The sequence below is a fragment of the Dicentrarchus labrax genome, unplaced genomic scaffold, assembly GCF_905237075.1.
Source record: "Dicentrarchus labrax unplaced genomic scaffold, dlabrax2021, whole genome shotgun sequence".
In the NCBI taxonomy this organism is placed as follows: Eukaryota; Metazoa; Chordata; class Actinopteri; family Moronidae; genus Dicentrarchus; species Dicentrarchus labrax.
The window spans coordinates 19,485,293-19,508,176 of NW_026136704.1; the positions used below are offsets into that span (position 1 = coordinate 19,485,293).

Here is a 22,884-nt window from a genome sequence, read left to right on the forward strand (position 1 = left end):
AAGTTTTACGACAGAAGCCATCTCAGAACTAGTTATTGATATTTTGTCATTTTCTTTCTCGAATTTATGTAATATGCTGTGGTCTAGTGCTGCAGTAGCGTTCTTATTGAACTTGTTTCTGTTTATTTCCAGACCATAATGAATGTCTTAGGACCAGATATCCATGCAAGGAGTATTGGTAAAATCCATCTAGTCCAATTTGTCTCTGAAGGAGTGTTTGGTTGGATTCCCATACAGAGAGAGCTCATCTATCAGTTTCTGTCAGGTGACTAAACTTAACCTGACACATTGATTCATTTTATTTAAAGTTTTCTAATCAACGCATTTAGTTCTTGTATCCAGTATAATTTTACAGGAAAATAGTTGACAATTGATTTAACACTGATTTAACTCAGAACCAATAGAAGTTCTAAATACAAGACCCAGAAAGAGGAGAGACACAGGGGATGATGATAATGCTGCAACCAACTTTGCTGTCCTTCCCCGTATCCCCAACCCCATCGCCTGTCTGTCCTCTGGTGACATGCTCATTTTCCATCTCACCATCAACCACACTGGTACCGCTGAGTTTGTTTACTTGCATGTTGTTTTTATAACGATGGTGTGATCTATTTCAGTTGTAAACACTGTAATCTTGCAATAACTTTATTTTAAATCCCTAAGACCGCCATTTCAGCCACTTCCCAGTGTATCAGAAAGACCACCTATTTAACAGTAACCCCAGCTGGGATTTTGGTGCCTTCAGACGTCTGCATACACTCATAACGCAGACAAACTTCAATTCTACAAGGTAGCAATGAGTCCATACCGCATTTAGAGTCTTAAGTGTTGATTATTTAAAATCCAATTTTGTGACCATTTCTTCCATCTCTGATCATTTTCACAGGTTTGCCCATGTGTTTTCAGAAACAGGGAAGTATGTGTTCGTTGATAATGCTGTCCCAGAGTGGAGTATGGTGGTGGTTGTCAGTGAGGAGGGGACAGAGTGTGACCCTCGGGCCTCCGTCTTCCAGCCCATGACCCCAGCACAGCTGGTCAAGTACGGCATTGTCAAGCAGCACAGACTCAACCTTCTACCTGACTGGGGAGTTATAGCAGGTGTTTTATTCCAACTGTTTGCTCAACATTTTATCTTGCAAGTGTATGTTTAGAATGGGTTAACCCTAGTTTTATTGTGACACAATGCTAACTGTGTGTAGGGATCCTGAGTCTGCTGCTGGTTCTAGTTGTGGTTGTGACCACCACAGTGCTAGTTCTACGACCTGGCAAAGCAAAACTTGTCTCCCAGTGGAGGACTAAGCCAAAGTGGCGCAGCCTTGGGGAGCCCTTCTGTCCAGTGGATTGTGTTTGCAGTGGAGACAGGTATGTTGGCTATAAGAACTAATAGCGTGTTTTTTCATGTCAGGACACTGATGTTTGGTGTCCTTGTGGCACATACTATCCATGTACCCTTCGTTATATATGCTAAAGTCGCCCTCCTCTCTGTCTCATTGTTCTTACCAACCTCTTTATATAAAATATGTAAAATGACATAAGACATAAAAATGTGTGGCTTTGTGTTTCAGCATAGTTGTCCCAAGCCTAGGTGGCTTCCTAGGCAGTAGGGGTGTAGGAGAGGGAGCAGAATCTGAGGAACCCGCTGTTTCAAAAGGAGGTAAGTTCACTGTTTATTATTATTCCCTTCCTCCTGAAACATGATACTTCTCCCTCAAAATAACATTAGTAGTGTCAGAAAATAATGGTGTTACCTGTGGGTGTGGTGGACATTTTCCAATAGAATCCTAAAGATTATTTAGTGAATTATATTCTGTTATATGCTGAAATGATTACAAAGATTTCTTTCCATTTCCTCATATTTATTTTTACATATTATTATATACATCTGGAAGAGTCGCCTGAGATCAAAGAATTTCACCATCGACTGCTTCACTGTGTGGCTCTGTGAAGCTGTACTTTGGTGCTTTGAGCTAAATTCTAAGCATAGCATGGCTAAACGCATAGTATATAGGGTTTTATGGTTAAGGCCTACTAAAGACAGCCTTGAGCCTAACTTTCTGCAACCATGGTTTGGTTAAATTTAACCATCTGTTTTTATATTTTCTGCACTACTTCAATGACCTGGTCATAAATTATTCATTGAAAAGGTTTCACGAAAAAAAAACACGTTGGCAACTCTTATTCATTTTACTGGTTTTCAATATATTTGCTATTGTTTCTTTCAAGTCTGGGATAATGTTTGAACCATGAGGTTGCGTTGACTTTAATGTTTCTCACTTAGTGCTTATTGCATTATTCATGCAGCTTGATAGGGCGTTTAAACGTCCATTGGCCTAGTCATTATGAAACCATCACGCATGACCAGGTAGCAGTTAACAGCCTATTCCCCATTTGATTGATGATAAAGAAAATAATGGCTAATATCACACTCTAATGACTTGTGCTGTTATCTCTAACTCTCTAGTTAGCCTCTGCAATTTTAATTCAAGTACTTATCATCCATTGCATGCTCTGTCCCACACAGTCTAAAGAGCTAGAGACACTCTACTGAATTATTATGGAGCCCAGTTGAGAGAGATTTTGATTTCAAGGTGCAGCCATTCATCACAAGCATTATCTCCTCAGTTCTTTAAGATGGCACGCTGAGGCCTTTCACCGTTGATTTTATTTTATTTTATTTCAACTATTTCACTAACTTACCTATTAATTATACTCCCATTTAGGAAGTGTGTCAGGGTGTTGTGATTTGGAGGAGTTCAATGTGAAGACTCTTTATGACAAACTAGAGGATCAGAACCTCCACATAGCCTCACAACTGGCCCGACACCGCAAAGACACACAGGAGTTTTATAGAAACATCTGTCAACAGACTGAAACACTCAAGGTGAGTTTCACTCTAGTTAAGAAAGAGTTAACCATTAGATGTGTAATATTTAAAATGTGTGCCTCAAATTCTGCAAGAAAACATATAAAATGATTTGTTTTCTTTCAGAACGTCTTTGAGAATATGGATCATAAAAAACTTAGTCTTCTTAAGGAGCTGCTAGTCCATAATGCAATGAGGGATAAACCATCTAACAGCAGTGCAGGAGAGAGAGATACACAAGGTAAAAACTTGATAGTGATACAGTAAGTGATTTCATTAGAGCAACTGATCTTTCCAAAGCTTTGGGAAGGATGCTTATTTGCTTTCTTGTCGAGAGTTAGATGAGAACATTGATAGTTCGTTCATGTTTGTACTATAAAACATGAAGCTACAGCCAGCAGCTGGTTTGCTAAGCTTAGCACAAAGAACCAACATTCAAAGCTTTATGAGTGCTTGTTTCCCCCTGTTTTATGCGAAGCTAAGCTAACTGGCTGCTGTCTTCCAGTGGTATTGATCTTCTCATCTAACTCTTGGCAAGTAAGTGAATAAGTAAAGAGATGTCTCCATGATGGACATTGACATCTGAAGTTGTTTCAGTGTCTTCCTGGATCCACATTCTTCACATATTTTTTGTAATCTTCATGTACCAGACATTGTGTCATCAAAATCTTTATATAATGGGATTTTGTTGGTTTACACTCTTGACATCAGTTGTATGTCTTCCAATTTGGGAGTTCTGTCCTGTGTTGATTATTGTACAGAGTATAAAGCCCCCTGAGGCAAATTGTGATTTTGGGCTATATAAATGAAATTTGACTTGACTTGACTTGGAAATAGTGTGTTTTCCCCAATATGTTGCACTATTCTTGTGTGTGGCAGAATGTATAACACACAAGTGCTCAAATACTTCCTTTTATTTAATGGCCAAAAGACTCATATCTGCCTGACTCTTTACTCTTTAAATCACCCATTGTTGTGCTTAAAACTGTGTCACATCCCTTATTAATTGTTTTTCTCTGAACTATTTCTTGCATGGAACTGAACATCCATATCACCCCAGCTGAGGCCTCTGTAGCATTACTGGGAGCTGTTCTCAGATCAGTGGAAGCTCTCTTATGCAGGCTGACAGGAGAAGGTTGGCATAACCAGGATGTGTCTGGTCCCCCGTACTGTCATACTGGTCCTCATGATGCCAGGGAATGTGAGCCACAATCTGGATACATACAACCCGGTGACACAAACATGTGTTATACGCAGGTACTGTAGTGGCATTTGTTCTGTTTGTAGCATATCTTGGAGTAATTAGTAGATAATCATTTACTCTTTCAAATTATGTCCTCAGTGTTCATCAGTGAATATGACCAAAGCAGAAGCTCTTCCCCATGAACCAGGTAAGAGCAAAGGTTTGTTTCATTTTTTAAGAGCATCAGGATGTTATGTCACAACAGTGAGATGATCCTGTCTTTCCTCAGTCCATCTACAGAGCACAGCTCCTTGTCTAAGTGACCATGACCTGTCCAAGTTGGTCTGCATATCTCCTCTATTCAAGACCCTGCAAGAGATCCAACAGTCTTTACAGGAACTTACCACAGCTGAATCTAATCATCATCTCCACCATGGTACAGAAACATAATTTAAAAAAGCCTCAATCCAAGAAATTTAGGTTATAATGAATATAACCCTAAAATTAAAAATTAAAACATTTGTGTCATATGTTTTAGCAACTACAGAGCATTCTATCCAGGACAACAATGATGGGCAACTTATTCCGACTGCACTGGACAACCTCTCACCTCAACACTCTGCCGTCTTCCTTTTTGGTTGCCAAGTGATGCAGTTGCTTGCAAACTGTCCCCTGTTCCCTTCTGTGCTGCTGTTGCTCGCCAAGTCAATCCCTGGTTCTCCATCTTCCTCTAATGAGGCTCTGCTGGCACAATGCTCAAGGGACTTTTATTTTGATGCAGCCAATCAAATCCTTTATCTATCAGAGGAAAAGCTTCAGCATGTGGGACATTTCATTGCTACCCTTCTGGAGTCCATGGCCCACATAGCATCAGGTAATCTGACAGATAGTAACGGAGGAGAGTCTTGAGACCCAAGCTTGTGTCATGTTTTTGAAACAGTGGTTTAGTTCAGTATAATAGCTCTGATAATCATCTTTAAAAGCGTAAGTACGTAATCTTCTTTGGAAACAATATGATATTTGTTTTTCTTTTCTTTTATCCAGGATCTAAACCCCAGAGCTTTATGCAAGCACTCCATGAGGCTATTTCAGCTTTAAGCCTTCAGCTGTTCAACTTTTCTTTCAAATGGAGCACAACAGAGGTGTGTAAGTGCTATTTTAGCCTCACACATCATACTTATACTGCAAGAGTAGGGACAGATAACTTTTTATTCTTTCTTTTTACAGTCAAAATTTGATGCTTCAGAGGAGCAGCATGGTGCATTAGTTGATGAATTTCTCAACATTAGAGTTCCCACTGAAACACAGTTCACTGAGCACCTATTAGCTTGCAGGTTGGTGAGAAAGTATAACCTTCAGCAGAGAGTTGTATCCCCTCTAAAAATCATGTAGTTAAACAACCTTTAACTTTCTTCTTACAATTTAGACTGGAGAAATACAAATATTTCAAGTTAGAGCAGCTCATCGCAACCCTCAAACAGAGTTCAGCTGAGGACAAAGACACAGGTGAGAAAATTGTTCCTTTCTAGTAAGACACAGTTAGATAATACAGTATGCAAAATCAATAACAACAATTTCTCTGACCAAAACATTGTAAAAAACCACATATCATAATAAGAAAGTTCTTGACTGAACCTTAGAAGTTGTGCAAAAACCTTACATTTCACACAATGCATCTGTCACTGCCAAGTTACAACATAAATATTTTAGCAGACATGCATCAACAAGCAACCAGGTTTTTTTTTAAATCCTGGTGTATTGATATATTATAAAAGATTAAAAAAAAAACCCTAGTGTAAGGAGCACAAACTCTTGACCCTTGATCATGGAAAATCTATTAAGGTCTTACTAGCCATTTTCATTCCTGCAGCTATTGATCCATAACAGAATTGGTAAGCTATCCTGTGAAACCCATAACATTCCCATATTTCACAACAATAATGCAGCCATATCAACTAATGAACACATTTAATCGTGATTTAAGATGGAAGTCAGACGCTTTTCCATTGCTCCCCAGTCACAAGATCTAAACATCATTAAACCTTTATAGGAAGTCCTGGGGAGAAAAAGAATGAAGTCGATTTTCACCTCCTTCATCAACTAAAGAGCCTTTGTTCCAGAAGAATGGTCCAATATCCTAGTACACACAGTTCATGACTTTAATGACAGCATGCCAATGAGCACTGAAGCTATTCTGAACGCAATAGGTGGTGCTTCTGCTAGGTACACAGTAATCATTTATTATTGGGTGTTTCAGTTGTTGTGTCTTTTCCATCAATATAGATTCCATTAAGATATTTTTAATTTTTTCAATTCTGAAGAATCAAAGATCTTTAAAAAAGTTAAATTTCTGCAGGTTTACCACCAAAAGGGACACCGATGCAGGTAACGCTCTATTATAAAATCATAAACTGTCTTAATTTACGAGAGCAGTCAGTGTCCTTCAAGCGCCGCTCTTGTTAATTCACAATTTCCTCCATTACAGATGTCCTGTATAGAGGAAGAAATTGACAGCATGAATGAGTCTTTCTTGCAGCTGAGTGTGCAGCTACAAGAGAGAGCTCAAATGAGTGCACGGCTAAAGGAGAGAGAGAACAGTGCTGGCAACCATGCTGAGGTAATAAACTGGAATATTACACATTGCATATATAATTACATAATCCAAAGAATTCATCTGCATGTTCATTTTATTGTGTTGTGAAAGCCTAGAAATGATCTCTTAGTGTTTTATTTCCTACAAATGTCAACATGCTGAAATATGTTATTTAACTCTATCTCACTTTTCATGTTGCCATGTTCATTCCCTCCTGTTTAGCCTTGACTTAAGAAAAATGTGTGAATCAATATGCATGAGTATGATGTGCGTTACATTTGCATATTTGCATTGTTGCTTGAGACTGGAATTCATTTATCTTTTACCACCACATATACAATCCATTCTCTATGATGTATCCTTTCACAGAGGGCAACACCAACAAGCATGCCAAGCCTGAGTCGTAATGGAACAATCCTGCTGGAACTGAAGAGACGCCATGTATCACAGCGCCTCAATGAGCTCCAAATCACATTAGGCCAGAACAGACGGTGCCAGCAGCGTGACAGCAAGTCAAAAGATGGGACAAGAGGCCATAGTCAAACAGACAGCAGCACCACTCAGCAGGGGCAGAGGGAGCATTATCCTAGCATAGATGGCTGCAGTCCTGCTGACGGCCAGCGGCAGGACTGCATTCCAGCTAGCCAGAGTCACAGCCAACAAACCGTAGAGAGCAATAACTATAAAGTGGAGAGTCATATTTCTGACCAGCAGAGGAGTGACACAGTCCAGAGCAACAACCCTGGAACATTACTGGGCTGCCAGATGCTAGAGAGCCAAGATCAGCTGCATGTTAATGTCACAGGAAAGCAGGAGCTAAACAGTCAGATCACAATAAAAAATACAACTGGACATACAGATGTTGATGACATGCTGGGTCCTACTGGTCAGAAGCTGGATCTGAATGTAGATAAATGCTGAATAATGTGTGTTTTTATGCGGTTCTCTCACCGTCACTTCTCGGTCTCCCTCCTTGTTTTGCTTTTTCATGCTGAGCCTAAAATAGCTTATCTACACACAGTGTAATATTATATTGTGTTTGACGAGGAATGATCCGAGTGACCTCTGTCTTAATTTGCACCAGCTTTTAAACAATTCAGCTGTGTTCTTTTTAATTATCTGTGATCCCGGACAGAAATTATTTCTGGCAACAAGCAGCAGTGTGACACAGTCTGTCATCTTGTCCAAATAGTTTCTCAGTCAGGAGTTAATACCGGTCTCTGAGAAAGGCTTTGTTCATTACCATATTCTAATTAAGACAATAAACTTCAGCTGAATGAACACAAGGTGACACTTGTGCGTCTGTGTTGGTTCCTGCTCACAACAACCTCTTGCTTGTGTAGAGGTGATGACCTACATGTATTCATGAATATTTAATCTTGAACTACAATAACTGCCTCCTCCTTTCTCTGTTTTGCACATATGCAGGTTGTCTAACCTTTTTTCTTCAAGCCCTTTTCATCATAGTAAACCTTCTCTGTGACCAACAGGTTACGGGGCGGACCGAGAGGGTTGGCATGGGGTGGCAGCTGCCACCTGTGAAAAATGCCTAGCCACCCCAGCTGGTGTTAAATGCTGTCAAATTTAACACATTAATTTAGATTAATTTAAAAAATAATATATATTAAATATTAAAAAAATATAATTTAATAATCTGTTATGGTCACATTTTAGACAAAGTGATAGGCTTCAGTTCAATGAAAAAAGACATCTAGTTGGAAAATTGTCGGAATATTTGGAAATAAAACAATTTATTGATTTCTAAATGCCACCTTTAGATATTTATATTCAATGTTTTACTAATGTTCCACAATAATGTAATGTTTTGAGTTCAAATATCTTAATTTGGGGGTTTTTCCAAGCAAATTCTGATATATGCAATTGTTTGTGATTAAATCAGCATATATTTCTGACGCTACTTAAAATCTCCATACCGCCCTTTTGCCACCCTGTGAATATTTCTCTTGAATTACCCCTGACAGGTTTAACCAAGTGAAAGCAAAAGTAGCTAAACTTGAAATCCTGTTGGATCTGCAGCAGAAGTGAAGTCTATGCTGCACGACTTCTGCCTTCTTCTGGTTCGATAGTTTATCTGACGCGCAGGGTTCTGGGTCTTATAATAGAAAGTGAGTATTCCTACAGGGGGCTGTGAGCCAAATCAGAAGGTCAGACGGAACAAGTCTTCACTTACTATCAGTGTTAGCTTAGAGCCCTGTGCCAAGTCCCCTCTGGCATTGCCCAGTAGCTGTGTGTGTGTGTGTGTTTGTGCATAAGCGGTGTATCTTTCAGTGGCTCCCTGAGATTATATGCCTTATCAATTAGATTAGCTGCTATGTGCCACTGCCCTGGTCTGTGTGTCTGCCTCACAATGGGACATGGCATCATATAACTCCATGCTGAGCTGCTCTGGAGCCATGTGTGTGTATGTCTTTGTTTGGTGATTTTCAGTGGCATAACATTATGTTTGCTCTAGTTGTTTTGATCAACATGGGAGTTATTTTAGGAACACTGTTTTTGTGTAATGTTGGTGTGAGTATATGCACATAAATATGTACATATACAGTATACACACGCCATAATTTCCTAATCCAAAGATATTTCACACATATTGAGTAGAGTGCTTGATGTATAGATACAGCTGGATGGAACGGATGATTATAGATGTTTAGAGAGATAAGTAAAGTCCTTCTTATACTGTCCACATTCCAGCATTAAGAGGTTTTTCTAAGCTGCACATGAGATTTACATCTCAATTTCCAACATGTTTCATCCATGGCTGTCTGCTGTAATCATGTTATAATCTTGAAATCCTTCCAAATCCCTAGAAATCTGCTCTCTTCAACATCCTCAAGGGGACGTTCGCACACACACACTCAGATGTATAGAGTACATACATGTGCAAAACACACTCTCTCTCTAACCCACTTATTTATACACAAAGAGACTGAAATTACTCACTCCCTTATATAAACTATGTTTGGCTGAAATTCACCACACAAAACTGTCCTCTTGCTTTCTTGTTTTGGAGTTACTCAAAATGTGCTGTATTCATCACATTCGTGCACCCTTCTGTGAAAGCCCTTTGACCTGAAAAGAAAGCAACACCTAAAGAGTAAAAACATTATTTATTCACCCCTTTCTTTTTCTAGAAAGTAAATCAAACACATAGGATGCCTGTGAAAATGAGAGCTGGGTTTGAGGCTTGTTGTCTTCCTGAGTCTGCAGGGCTGTCGCTAAGCAGGCCTCCTGTCGTCACCATGGCACTGCATTACTGTTGCTATGGTTTCCTTATCTGCAGGATGTGGTTCAACCAGGCCTGCCATATTTAGTCTGCTCCTCAGAGTGCCAGCCTACTGCTGATGCTGACAGCAACACGAGAGTGCACTCAGCTTCCTCTTTGCTGTTCTTTTTACATTAAAATCTGCAACAACTACTAAGCATTACCGCGTAAACCAGTGGATTCACTCAGTTTCAGTGTTTTACAGCTCTAACACAACATGCACTCAAAGCATACTTATTTTGATGTTTACAAAACAGAAATTTACAGTTTTTCCCTTTTTATTACTTCACATGTGCCCTTTTAAAAGAAATAAATAATGCTGACATTCTAAAACCCTTGATTCTTGTTCTCCTCTGGAGTAATCCGCTCGTTACTCCAGACACAATGGCAACAATGCAAGATTAAATGCTGTGATGTCACAGTGAGATTATCATCTTTCAGTCCTGAGGATGTTGTGTCACGGGTTGATCTCAACATGTTTTGTTCTTTCATGGAGTTGGCAGATAACAAAATCAAACATGACAGTAATCCTGATTTCTTGGTCTTGGTCTCGGAAACATTTGAGATGAAAGAAAAGAATTTAGTTTGTGACATAAAGATCAAAATGTAGAAACAGCATATCTCAAGTTTAGAGACGTATGTTTGCATATAATTATCATAATACTGATGGAATTACTTATCAATATTTGATATCATGACCCTATATTCTGTTGAATTTAGAAGCCGGATAAGTAGATTTTCTTTCGTGTGAGCAAATCAAACAGATTATATAAAACAATTTCAGCATATAACCCTTTTCATGTCCAATGGAATACATAAAGATTAAAACAAATAATGGATGTGTAATAGCCAAGAAAAGATATTCATATTGGATGAACCACAGATCTACAGAGACAATGAGAAAGATGGGGAAAAGGCAAAAAGTGGATTCAGTCTGTTGGCCATTTTATTGCATTCTCGTCACATCTTTCAGCCTTTTACAAGAGAGTCAAATCACTGCAGCTTTCAGTGAGAGAAAAAAAGGTGATATAATTACACTGTTCAGCAGTCACTTCAGTCCTCTCTGCGGCAGGTTGTGTTGGTGTGATGGACAGAAATAAGGTTCTTTCTTTTTCTACCCGGATCACTGAATCATTGCAACTGAATTAGTAAAAAATATTTCAGATATTACATTGTATATCCTTTAAATGATTAAAGAAAAGGCAATCAAAGATGAGAAGAAAAGAGAGACCAATTGTTGCTGGAGCCCAGTCATGCAGCATGGACCAGTTTGTACCCAAATATAGACTGAATATTGCAGAAAAGGTCAGGCCCTTTTAAGGCTAAACTCCAGAGGATAGAAGATCATTAGATTAGTGAGTTGTGTCCTGCACAGTATTTTATCAGCTCCATTGCTGCAGTACGCTCAAGATATAGATTGGCCTGTGTGTGTGCTTGGCATTTATATGATTTCAAAGTACGGATTCGGGCATGTGATAAACTGTTTGATTCTTTATGTGTAGATAAAAGTACATTTGCATGCATATTGTGTATAGTATATACACTTTGTAAACCTGTATGTCTCTAATGTTGTAAACTTGTGGCTACAACATGTTGTACTACAGAAAGACTGCAGTTGAACCACTATATCTTCTAGAAACTGGTCCTAATGTCGTCCGTGGTCTAAGACTTGGGAAGTAGGCATAATGCAGTAGTGATGTGTAATAAATAAAATGAAAGGGCTCTGCTAGCAGCTGCTAAACACGATTATATAACACATGACAAAAAAAGAGTGTTTGAGAGTTGTCTCATTGTTGTTCTTAAGCTGAAAACTGATTTGTATTTGGTTTGTAGATACTGAGACGCTGGGTTTTGTTTGTATAGCTCCGGCAGTCAAAAGCAAATGCAAACAGGCTGCATCGTGAGTTGGTCAGGCCTTCCCAAATGACAGTAAATTATGGTCATGCACATTGTAGTGTAGGAGGGAGTGACTCACGCATGCGTATCAAAGCCCCGGCGCTGCCAGCTCTAAGTGACTGCTGGAAAACAAAGGCAGTGAGCCGCGGCTGGGAAATGTCATCAGTCATCTTTAATGGAGGAAATAGACTTCAAACAATCAATAGTGTTATTCTTTGAGAGGTGAAATAAGGGAACCGGTATCATTGCTTTTGCTGTTCGTGAGTGAACAAGGCTCCACATCTCGCAACAGTAAGTGACTAAATCGGCTTGTGAGAATCCACAGGTTCCTCCTATTCGCTTGTTTTCTTTTTCTTCTTGTGCTTTCTGGATGGATTTGGACTGAATGACAGCAGTTGTGGACCAGGGACTGTTCCACATCACGGACTTATTTCACCGAGCGGAGGGAATAATGTAGTTAGTTATGTCTAGATAGATTTTGAATGGCGAGTTAGGGTGTTACTGGAAGACCTCTGCCCATAGATGAGCACGTAGATACCTCACAGCCTCGTTTCTACAACTCTTTTATACCGTTTGTAGTTTGAAATCCTGCTTTTTTTTTTAACCAGAGAGTTTGGGATTTTTAGTGGAAAGTTACCTGCGCGCCCATCTGCCGAGGAGAGGCGCTGTCCGTGGTCCTGAAGTCATCTCAACAACTCCTGTTTTTTTTTTATTCCTGGCAAGACAACTTCACAGAAAGCGAAAGTTAGAGGGACACTGTCCACCAGTAGCGCCAGAAAGAGCTTAATATGGTAACTCAAAGACTTCATCTGCAAACTTTGATACTTTTGTGTTTTGTTGGTAAGTATAACTGTGCAAGATTTTCTAATATCTTGTTTGGCTGTGAATGTTCCATGTCTTACTCCATCAGATCCATAATAGATGAGTAATCATGGGCCTTGTTAATGGTTTGTGAACCTTCCAGCTGGCTGTGAACTCAAAACCCAGTTTCAGAGTCCCACTGAGGTCTGCCCAGTGCTGCACCGCTCACTGTTGTCAGCATTTTAGCGAAATAAATCAATCCATTGAACAGAGGACACAATGTTTACTCATTTTCCCCTTCTCCTCCCCCTTTCTCTAGTTTCCTCTCCATCTCTCTGTTTCCTTGTTTCTCTCTCCTCTTTCCATGTGTTTGTATGAGATGAAAAGGATGAGATGGAATCGATGTTGTCACTGTCTGCCTAGGGGGGGCTTTGGGTTATATAAGAGCACTGGACCCAACACAGCAACAGTCACACAAAGGCATCCATGTGGCGAGAGCTTACTGAGATTACTGCCTCACTTCACAGTGCAAGAGATCCAATCTTTGTGTTCATAATCCCCTCAATTCTTTCCCTCCATGTTATCATCCGCTTCCTGCCTTCTCTAATTATTCTATCACTTGTAATGCACTTATTTATCAATCACTTATTTCTCTTCTTCCTACTTTGCTGTCCTCCTACACTATTCACAGTTCCTGCATTGAACCCTCCCTCCCTCCATTTATTCCTCCCCCTGCCAGCTAACACTAATGGGCAGAGGCCATCATTAGTGCTTATTGGCCTGGATGATCTTGGATTTGCTATCAGTATTGTGACTCAAGTCTTTCCACTGCTCACAGAACTGTATAATTGAATTTATGTCTTCTTAACGCTTAGTGAGTTTTGCGTCTGGTTTTAGAACGGGATTGAATGTAAGCACAGAGTGCAAGAGCTGATGACCTCAATAAGAAAGACTGGGCCATGAGTTTATTACTACAGATAAAAACTGTGCCTGTTACAGCAGTATGCCTAGTTGTATTCTCACAGTCGTTGAACAAAGGCTGAAAATGTCACTGACCGCGGTAATTTGTTATACACAAAAAAGACAGATGTAATCCTCCTGTAAAATTTATGTGAAATGATGAATTATAGCTGCGTCTTTAACCACTTTTACTTTGAAAGGCTTTTACTTTGAAGCAACTGTTATGTTCAGTGATGAGTATTGAAGAGTGCTCTCAAAAACTCCTGCAGTAAATTGTTTAAACGTTTCCATTTCTCGTGTGTAATTACTGATAAACTAGTTAAAGAGCAGTTCAAGCTTTCCTCCAAACATGTTTTAAGACCTATACGATCTTTGAATGATAATCCTGATCCACAAGAATGTTAATTAATTAAGAATTAATAATTCTAAGAAATTACTAATTCTCTGTCATTGAAAAATCCAAAATGTATGAGTGTGCAAATATTGTTTTTATTTCAGAAATGTAACTTGATTTCTCCTACTTCAATGAAATGTCCAAGTGTCTGTGCACTGGAGGTTTCCACATTATATTTTTGTGCATTGCGTACTGGACCAGAACTGGCTTCCAAACTGGTTGTGATATCCCAAAATCATATTGTACTTACACATCTAAAACTCAGATTTAAGATAAGCACAGATAAACTTTAATCAGATTAATGTGAAAACAGCCTCTGCACATGCATCATTCTGCACAGTAAAGCTCAAACATCCAAGGGAAGTAACACATTTTTGACTAGAGGGGGACTTTAAACTTGGACATTTTGACTGAGCTTTCATCAGTTAAATTAAAAATTAAATTAAATTTCACGAGTTAAATGTGTGTAACGTTTCCACGCTCCTCCAGTCCACCTGAGCCAGCCAGTATGTGTCGATGTCCCCTCGGAGACAGAAGCAGTCCTGGGGAAATCCATGAAGTTGACCTGCATCGCCTGTATGAGGAGGGAGGAGATCAAAGCAAAGACGTTTGTGGATTGGTACTACATGCCAACAAAAGAAAAAGACAGGAAACCCAACAAAACTCATGTAGGTTGCTGATATATTTTGTATATGATATGACACATGATCTGTGTTTTCATACATATACAGTGTATATATTTTATGCATGCCCACTTGCCTTTCCTCTCTCATAGATATTCAGGTATGAGGATGACAAACAGGTAGAATTAGACGGACCATTTAAGGGCCGTCTGAACTGGACTGGGAGCCAGGACTTGCAAGATGTCTCCATCCTGATCATCAACGTCACTTATAATGACACCGGTGTATTCGAGTGCAACGTACTTCGCAAGTTTGAGTTTGACTTCTTCACTCCCTCGGTCTTCATCACCAAGGACATCAAGTTGAGGGTGAAAGCGCAAGGTGCGGCTAATAGATTTCCACTTTCTTCCATGTTATTTTGCCCTGTTCTGTGCTCCGGTTTAGCCAAATGCTTTTCTGTATACAGCAGGTAAAGTCCAGCTGTGATTCTGTGCTAAGATGAATCAGTTATTCCAGATCTAAAGCATGAGGTTAATCAGACCTCAGACTTCTGTTTGTTGTTGTTTAAAGGTAGAGTCATGCCTCTGTGAAGTTACCAGAAATAGGCAGCAGTCCCAAGAGATACACATCTAACAAATGACACTTAAGCTGTTTTTTTCCAGTCTATCAAATCAACTGCATCACAAATTTGTTTTATTTAAACATTTTGAAAATTAAAAAGGCAGCCCCAAAGCAAATATATAATTCATATTTTGCCTTAATATAAATATAAGCTCTTGGCGGTCCAGCAGTGTCTCAGCAGGAGTAGTTGTACTGCAAAATATCCAATATCTTCCCAGCATTAGTCTGTGTAAAATATCTTTATCCCTCAGGCTTTACAGTATCTGTAGAACAGATTTATTCTAACCAATATTCTCAGAACTGAGGTAAATTTAATCCAAAGAGTTTGCTTTGCAGATTCAGGACAGCATAACTCATAATTTCACTGCAGTTTTGCAAATTTTAGTGCTGAGTGGCCCAGCTATTATGTTACATATGATGATGATGATGATGATGACGACAATGATAACGATGATACAGCTGCACACAGTGTATGCTGGAGAGGTTCCACTCAGGCGTGTTGATTTACAATCCCTCCTGGTAGAAACACTCGTCTGTGCTGTGTTGACTTCTGTGTACTGAGTGTTCTCTTTGTGCTGTACATGCCCCTCCTTCCATGTTGCATAAAGTGTTTATCAGACCGCTTTAAGTGGGTTTTGCATTTTATTATATATTTTCAACTCGTTGTTTTCACTAAGTGATGCTTCAGTGTGAGGGCAGTCTGCCACTAACAACACCACTTTCCTTCTCTCCCATTTGTTATGACTGTACTAAAGAGGAATAATTATGTGTTGTGCTTTGTCTACCTTTATCGTTCATCAAAGCTTTCTTCTGTTGTCAGTGAAGGGGTTAATTCAAACCAACTACTTTGCTTTCTAATATAAGGGGTAATGTATTCTGCTTCCCGAATGCTTGGCTTGCTGAATGTGTCATTCATGATCGAATATACAATACAACATGTATATTTGGAACTACTTAATACTCCCCATTTCTTTATCTTTACATTATTTAAATCTGCTTGCACGTGGTATAGTTCACTGTCAGAGGCAAATAAAGGTAGGCTAGTTGTATCCCAGAGTGCAAATTGGATGTGATTATCCTCCGAAGTGCAACTTTCCAAAATATACTAGTTTGATCTTCTATACATATGTAAAATCCTCTCCTTCACATCCCATACTACTGTGGTATCAAATTTCACAAAGCCGTCAGTCAGTGTACTGTACATTATAGCTTGGGAATCATGTTACGGTAATGATGTCGATAGCAGTAAAATGGATTATCTCACGGCGAACATATCTGTGCTTTCCCATCTAAGGGATTATATTACACTAATAGCCTCTATTTGCAGAAGCTGCAGAATCATATCAGTGAAAGCTGTCAACTGTCTGGTCAGCAGGCTTTCTGGAATTTGGTACACGCTCACTGGCACAGTGGTTCACAGTGGTTCATAATGATCCTGCAATGTGATATATTAAAGAATAGCTTCATGTTTTATAAAGTCTAAGCAGCTTTTAGTTGCTGTAATCATTCCTCCTGCTCTTACTTGCCATTAAAAGACCCCTTTTTATTTATTTTTTATTTTATTTAACTATTATAAGACAAGTCAATTGAGAACCAGTTCTCATTTACAATGACAACCTGGCCAAGAGGTAGTGACAGGAGACAAGTCGTTAAAGCAATTAAAACAGAGATACAGCGTGTAAATTCAGCCAATCCCCATGATTCTGCGGGACCTTGCAGTTTTGTCCAATAACCACAATTTTTCCTCAAATTTGACTAATCATTGTAGTTTCCCAAGTTTTCCGAGCAAAATGTTGAGTCGTACACCACCAAACTACTAGCGATTTTAAGATTGCCTTCAATTTTTAATGAATAATACAAAAACAAAGTTCACACAACTATTTGTGCAATTTTCACTTCCTCTTGCAAGTCCATTGCAAAGTATGCAAAATATGACCAAAATATGAAGTTATCATAAACTTAAACTATCTGTCATGCCCTGAGAACCACTGTGACTTTGTATATCCATCTTATTTCATATTTAAAGGAACCCTGTGGAGTTTGTGGCCACTAGTGGCGCTGTGGAGCAATGTTTTTTACAAGGTGTACACCTGTATGAACACATGGACGCAATTCCATTCACTGACAGTTGTTGATGGCACAAACAAAAAGTAGCCATGATGCAACAAGAACAGTGAAGAAGACTGTTTGAAGGCAAACATGGATGTAAACAAAGCTCTGCAAATATTTTATGAGGAAGGAAATTAACATGCAAGGATATGCACAATGCCTTCTAGTAAGAAACACTGAATGTAAGCATTATTTTTGTTTGTTTACAAGAAAACTCCACAGGGCACCTTCAGCTCTCTAGACTCTATTATCATTGTACTACAGGTATAATGACCATGTCATAATGTTGTGTGTGCGACATAGTTTGTGCATCATTTTGAATGTGCATCTTCGAACAGGATGCACACCAAAAAACATGCCTTTGCTTTGCTTTAAGTTCAGCTGCATAGTAAAAACTACTGTTCATACTGAGTTTGACTTCATTAAGTGAAATGAAAGTAAACAGTTGAAGTATATCAGAGAAATATTGCCTTCACTATTATGACTGACAGTTGCTTGTGGGTCAGCAATGTTGCACATACATGAACAAACTTTGCAATGTTCTAAATCCTTGGAATAAATAAGTCTCCCCTGCTTTATTCAACACACAAAAAAAAACATTCAGAGGTAGGATGCACACTGAATAAAACATGTTCCTTGCTGTTGTTTGTGCTTCACAGCCAGTCAAGACACCACAGCGCTCTACTCTGAGATCATGATGTATGTGCTGCTGGTGTTCTTGACCTTCTGGCTGCTGGTAGAGATGGTCTACTGCTACAGGAAGATCTCCAAGTCTGATGAGCAGGCACAGGACACAGCGTGAGTCCCACACAAATGTACAGATGCACAGTCAGACGCAAACACAAATAAATACAGTACAACTGAATATGGCTGTGAAACACTGTGTCTCACATGTCCAGATACATATATGTTCCAACGTTCTCTTTTCTATGTCTCACAAGACAGCTAGGCAGTGTGTTCATATTATGAGTCACCAACACAGTGTGAGCCAAAAAAGTTAAAGTGTTACCTGTGTATGCCCGAGTTTCTGCCTCACCTAAAAGTAATCTAAAACCTCAGAAACATGTCGGAAGGAGAGATTTAGAAAGCAGTCAAGAGGAAGAGAGCCCAATACAGGGGGGAGGGAAAGACAGACAGACAGAAAGGTAATTGAGTCTAAACTGCATCAGTTTGTAACAGTACTGCAACAGTAATCTGTCTTTTTACTCAGACTGCCTGACAGGCCTGAATAATTCCAAGCGCTGCTGACTGCTCTTTTTTCTTAACAACCTTTTAACATTCGTGGTGGATTTGCAGCTCCATCAGAAACTCACTTTTTGCATCACCTTGTCAGCACTGACAAAGGACCCTAATGCACCTGTACAGTCTGTTCCCACTGGATTGTCATGGTATTGACGAGGCCAGTTGATCCAGGTCGACACATTTTGAACAGGCAATTTATGTCGTGAACAGAACAATCACAGATAACACACAGCACACACGCTGATCCGGTTATTGTGGTTTTATGGACAAATTAATCCTGATTCCAAATCCAACTCCTGCAGTGACACATAGAGCTCAAGTACTGCACAATGTATTTCTGACACTGTGTATGTTTTCAGAAGAAGAATACAGGGGATGAACACAATAACGCATAACAGAAAAGCCCTGAAATATATGGCAATACAATATAGTACAGTCGTACAGTGTTTTTATTCATCATGTCGTTTACCAGGAGACCAAAAGGTCAAAAACAATTTATTTTACAGGTCCATAATAACCATTATGGTTACCATTACTGACAAAAACGTGACAAAGAGTTGTGTAATTTAGTATTAAATCTGGGAAAAATAGTAATTTCCTTGAAGGAAAAGCTCCATATATCCATTCATTATTTGAAACTGTATTGTCCATGTGTACTGAATTGTATTGTATTGTTGTATTGTAAAAGTAAAAAATGCCAAACCGTTGCCGGGTCGATTATCGATAATTAATCAATGTTAGAATTCATTTCAGGAGATTGTATGGTATTTTTCTGGATTTCACATAGATTGTGTGGTAGGTATATTTGCAATAATGTGTTAAACAGGGCTGCCCCAATCTAAAGATTTTTCTGATCGAGCAGTTGTTACTTCAAGCCATTAGTCGACTAATCATTGAATGTTTATGATATAAATGTAATTATTTATATATATATTTATTTAACAGGCATGGTACTTTATTCTGGCTCACAGGAAGTAGGCTTTTAGTATAGGCCTGCCATTGGGCAACTATTTCAGTCGACATTCTCCTCCCCTTCCGCTATCTTCTGGCACTATTTTGCAAGGGCAGCCATCATGGGTGTAGCGCACCAAAGATGACTGTGATTGGTTTAAAGAAATACAAACAAGCCAGCATTTTCCCTCCTATACCAAAATGACGATGGCACAGCACTAAAACGAAGTGTGGTGACATGTCTGGCGATGCAAGACTATTTGAACTCAGCAATAACAAAAATATATAGCTATACATTTTATTTACATAATTCTTTTTAGTTAATAATGGCCATGGACGGTAATATACAGTTAGTTGCAACATTTAATGGCACATTTAAGCCATGAGGGGCCTGTTGACTTTTATATTGTTTTAATGTAAAAATTACATCGAGTTTGCCCTCAGCATTTAGATAAAGTTTTACTGATCCATGAACAGATCCAGTACATTAAGTTAAGCATTCAGTGATTGAATGTGTATAACTTCATCAGTGCCTGCAGCTGAAAGGCTTGTGGCCACCTCATAGCCATTATTGGCCTATACGCTACACCCACTCAAAGAGGCTGTTTTGTGTTGAGCTACCCAGGCTTAATGGATATGTACCACGGCAAGAACCTTTTGAGGTGACATTTTGTGATGCATTAGTGGCTCAGATCATATTAGTCATGTTACTGAGGGACAAGATGGAATGCAGCAGCAAAAGTGATAATTTGTCAAAGAGATACAAAATGAGGCTATGTCTGAAATTTGCTGATGGAGTCACAAAACTCTTTTCACTATTGTTAAATTTTGCTTCGTCTACACAGTTTCTTTGCAGCTCTATTTAACTGGGTCCATATTTAGTGAAAGTATAGTGGTTTTTAACGTTTCCTATTAAATACTGTATGAGGGGTGTGTGCAGCCTGTACAGTAGCTCCCCACTGCTCACATTACAGTGAAGGTTTACTTCCTCCTACTCCTTTTTATACATGTAAGTTTTAATTTGTGTTGTTTTTAAGATTTATTCATTAAGTGTATGTAGAGGATTATCGTTGATTTCATTTTGTGTGTTGTGCTATGTTCGAAAATAACTATGAGCAAACAAAAAAGGTTTTCATCGTTTACAATTCATTCCCTCAGGGCATTACATATTAGGGACAAATGTGAATGCACAGACTCAAAATGAAGGATAGTCAGTCATGTTCCACAGTAGTTACTGCTGTTCAAACCTTAACCAGCACTAGTCTGTGGTATACGGTGGTGAAGAGGGCCCTACCACAAGCTCTTAGACACTCCTCTGTTTTTTCTACAAATCTGCCTGCAGGACAAACTACCTAGCCATCCCCTCTGAGCAGAAAGCCACTCCAGCCGCTCCTGTTACCGAATAAAAGTGGTTTGCAATGACACGGTATTTTACATGTGACTCTCTCACCCTGATCCAAGTCAGTTAAATCATCCCCCTCTTTTTCAGATTAGTTTCTGTACTTGTATTACTCATTACCATAAATTGGTGCAGTTCTGTAGTGCAGTCCTGTTGCTTCCACACACTATGTATCTCCTCTTGCTCGTTCCCTTCAAAAGGAAATTCATTCCTGCCATTTTTGGAATTCTCACCGAATCACAAGTCCTCCATTCGTACTCATTCTCCACTCAATCTCTCTCACTATCAATTATTTACTGTAAGGAATGTTAGAATGTGTTTGATGTAAGGTAATTAGTGTTAAATTAGGCTTCAGAAAGTATGTATGGTAAGAGTATCATATTTGAAGTATTTCAGTCAAGTGTCAAATATATGCATTACAAACATTTCCTTTGGCACTGAGGAAAAATAGTAAACTAGAGCAATCTAAAATGTATGAGATTTGCATGTATATGAAGTATGGTTCTAAACGACACTGTTGTTTATATGAATCCAATTTTGAATTTGTAAATGTAATATTGGTGATATGCTTATTTAGCATATAAATCATTCCTGTTGAATAAGAGGGAACATGTTCTCTGCTCTTTTTAGGTATTAACCAATTCCGATGGGACTTTGTTGTCATATGACAGAAACAGGCATATATTCCACAGCCCTCATCGATGCCACTATGAAGGTATCATTGCTCTCAAACATCCATGGGAATCCTGCCAACCAACCTCCCCTGTGTATCGACTGTGTCTTGTGAAGAGTCAGTCAAAACTGTCCAAGTGCTCAATTTTTCTCCTCTTTTTACCTTCGTGCCAGGCATCTGAAATCAAGTGCTTTCACAAATACAGCAGGTTAAAGAACAAAAATGTCTGTGTCCTGCCCTTATTATCAGATAAATACCAGCTATGCTTCATTTGGACCTGTCAGTGTGTAGAGTTACTAATCATTTTAGTAGTTAGTGGTGCCTCTGTGATTTATAACCTTTAAACAGAAAAGTTCCAAGGAAATACCTTGTCCTACTGCTGTGAAGGCTGTTATACACAACTTATATACTCACTATCTAGTCCTTGTTTAGTTCACTTTGTTTTATTACAATTTTATAGTCCACACTGAGATTTTGAGTCACAGTTTTATTTGGATTGGCCAATATCTTTATCTTTACTGTATTTTTAATGAAAATGGATTGGAAAGCTTTTATACTGTATGGATGTGCATTTCTCCTTTTTGCTGTGAGCATCAGTGAAACCACAATGTAATGGAAATATACAAAAACAGATTATATTATATCCAATCACTTTATTTCAGTTGATCTGATTTCATCTAGAGCTCTTACCTATCCTCTTCTCTGTATAAATCTTTAATCCATGTTCAGCACTGATGTCAAAGTACAATCGGTAGGTTAAGTCTTACTGCGTACAGTTACAATTTATTCTTAAGCTTTGACTGTTGCTGGTGTTCTACAGTAGCATTGCTATTGAGACTAAATGTGTGCCTATTTCTGCAGTACAACACTGAAGAAATGTATATATTTTGTGACTCAATCATACCACACTGTCACATTGTCTGTTACAGATATATCTCCTGTGTGAGTGGGCTGCTTTTGATCAATTAAATACAATGCATTCCACAATGTGTGTTGAAGCTCCATTGTTTACTGAAAAATTCTTAGACTTTACTTCTACTTTTAGACTTTTACCGGATGTTGAGAGAGAAATGCAGTATTGACTCTCAGCAGCTTCTGTCTTGTATTGTCCTTATTATCTGTGATGGTGGTGGTGTTGAAAGGAAAAACGTGGGCTTTAAATGAACTACAATAAGCACCTCTGGTGTTCCGTCTGGTGTTTCCAGCTCTCATTAATACAGCTAACAAACAAGACTTTCGATTTGTTTTTACTTGTTTTTAAACTCAGTCAATTTTAATTGTCAGTCCTACAGAGCT

The 22,884-nt window shown here is 38.8% G+C and overlaps 2 protein-coding genes across 4 annotated transcripts; both read left to right on the forward strand.

Annotated features, from left to right (window-relative positions):
* Window positions 1-301: 301 nt before the first annotated feature.
* LOC127361792 (uncharacterized) lies at window positions 302-7,930 on the forward strand. The gene is made up of 17 exons (XM_051396701.1): window positions 302-557; window positions 664-790; window positions 887-1,098; window positions 1,200-1,362; window positions 1,566-1,654; window positions 2,721-2,881; window positions 2,990-3,104; window positions 3,924-4,120; window positions 4,206-4,254; window positions 4,336-4,482; window positions 4,585-4,920; window positions 5,091-5,188; window positions 5,274-5,380; window positions 5,473-5,552; window positions 6,403-6,431; window positions 6,532-6,663; window positions 7,009-7,930. Exons 1-17 carry the CDS (start codon window positions 524-526, stop codon window positions 7,558-7,560), a joined length of 2,628 nt encoding a protein of 875 aa, XP_051252661.1. The 5' UTR covers window positions 302-523; the 3' UTR covers window positions 7,561-7,930.
* Window positions 7,931-11,905: 3,975 nt separating this feature from the next.
* scn3b (sodium channel, voltage-gated, type III, beta) lies at window positions 11,906-22,575 on the forward strand. Of its 3 annotated transcripts, none has more exons than XM_051396712.1 (6): window positions 11,906-12,655; window positions 14,460-14,638; window positions 14,746-14,974; window positions 17,983-18,121; window positions 20,859-20,942; window positions 21,546-22,575. In XM_051396712.1, exons 1-5 carry the CDS (start codon window positions 12,604-12,606, stop codon window positions 20,920-20,922), a joined length of 663 nt encoding a protein of 220 aa, XP_051252672.1. In that variant the 5' UTR covers window positions 11,906-12,603; the 3' UTR covers window positions 20,923-20,942; window positions 21,546-22,575. The 3 variants fall into 3 exon arrangements, with proteins under 3 accessions (XP_051252672.1, XP_051252674.1, XP_051252673.1); XM_051396714.1 differs by having other exon boundaries at window positions 11,906-12,106; XM_051396713.1 differs by lacking the exon at window positions 20,859-20,942 and having other exon boundaries at window positions 11,907-12,655.
* The last annotated feature ends 309 nt before the right edge of the window (window positions 22,576-22,884 follow it).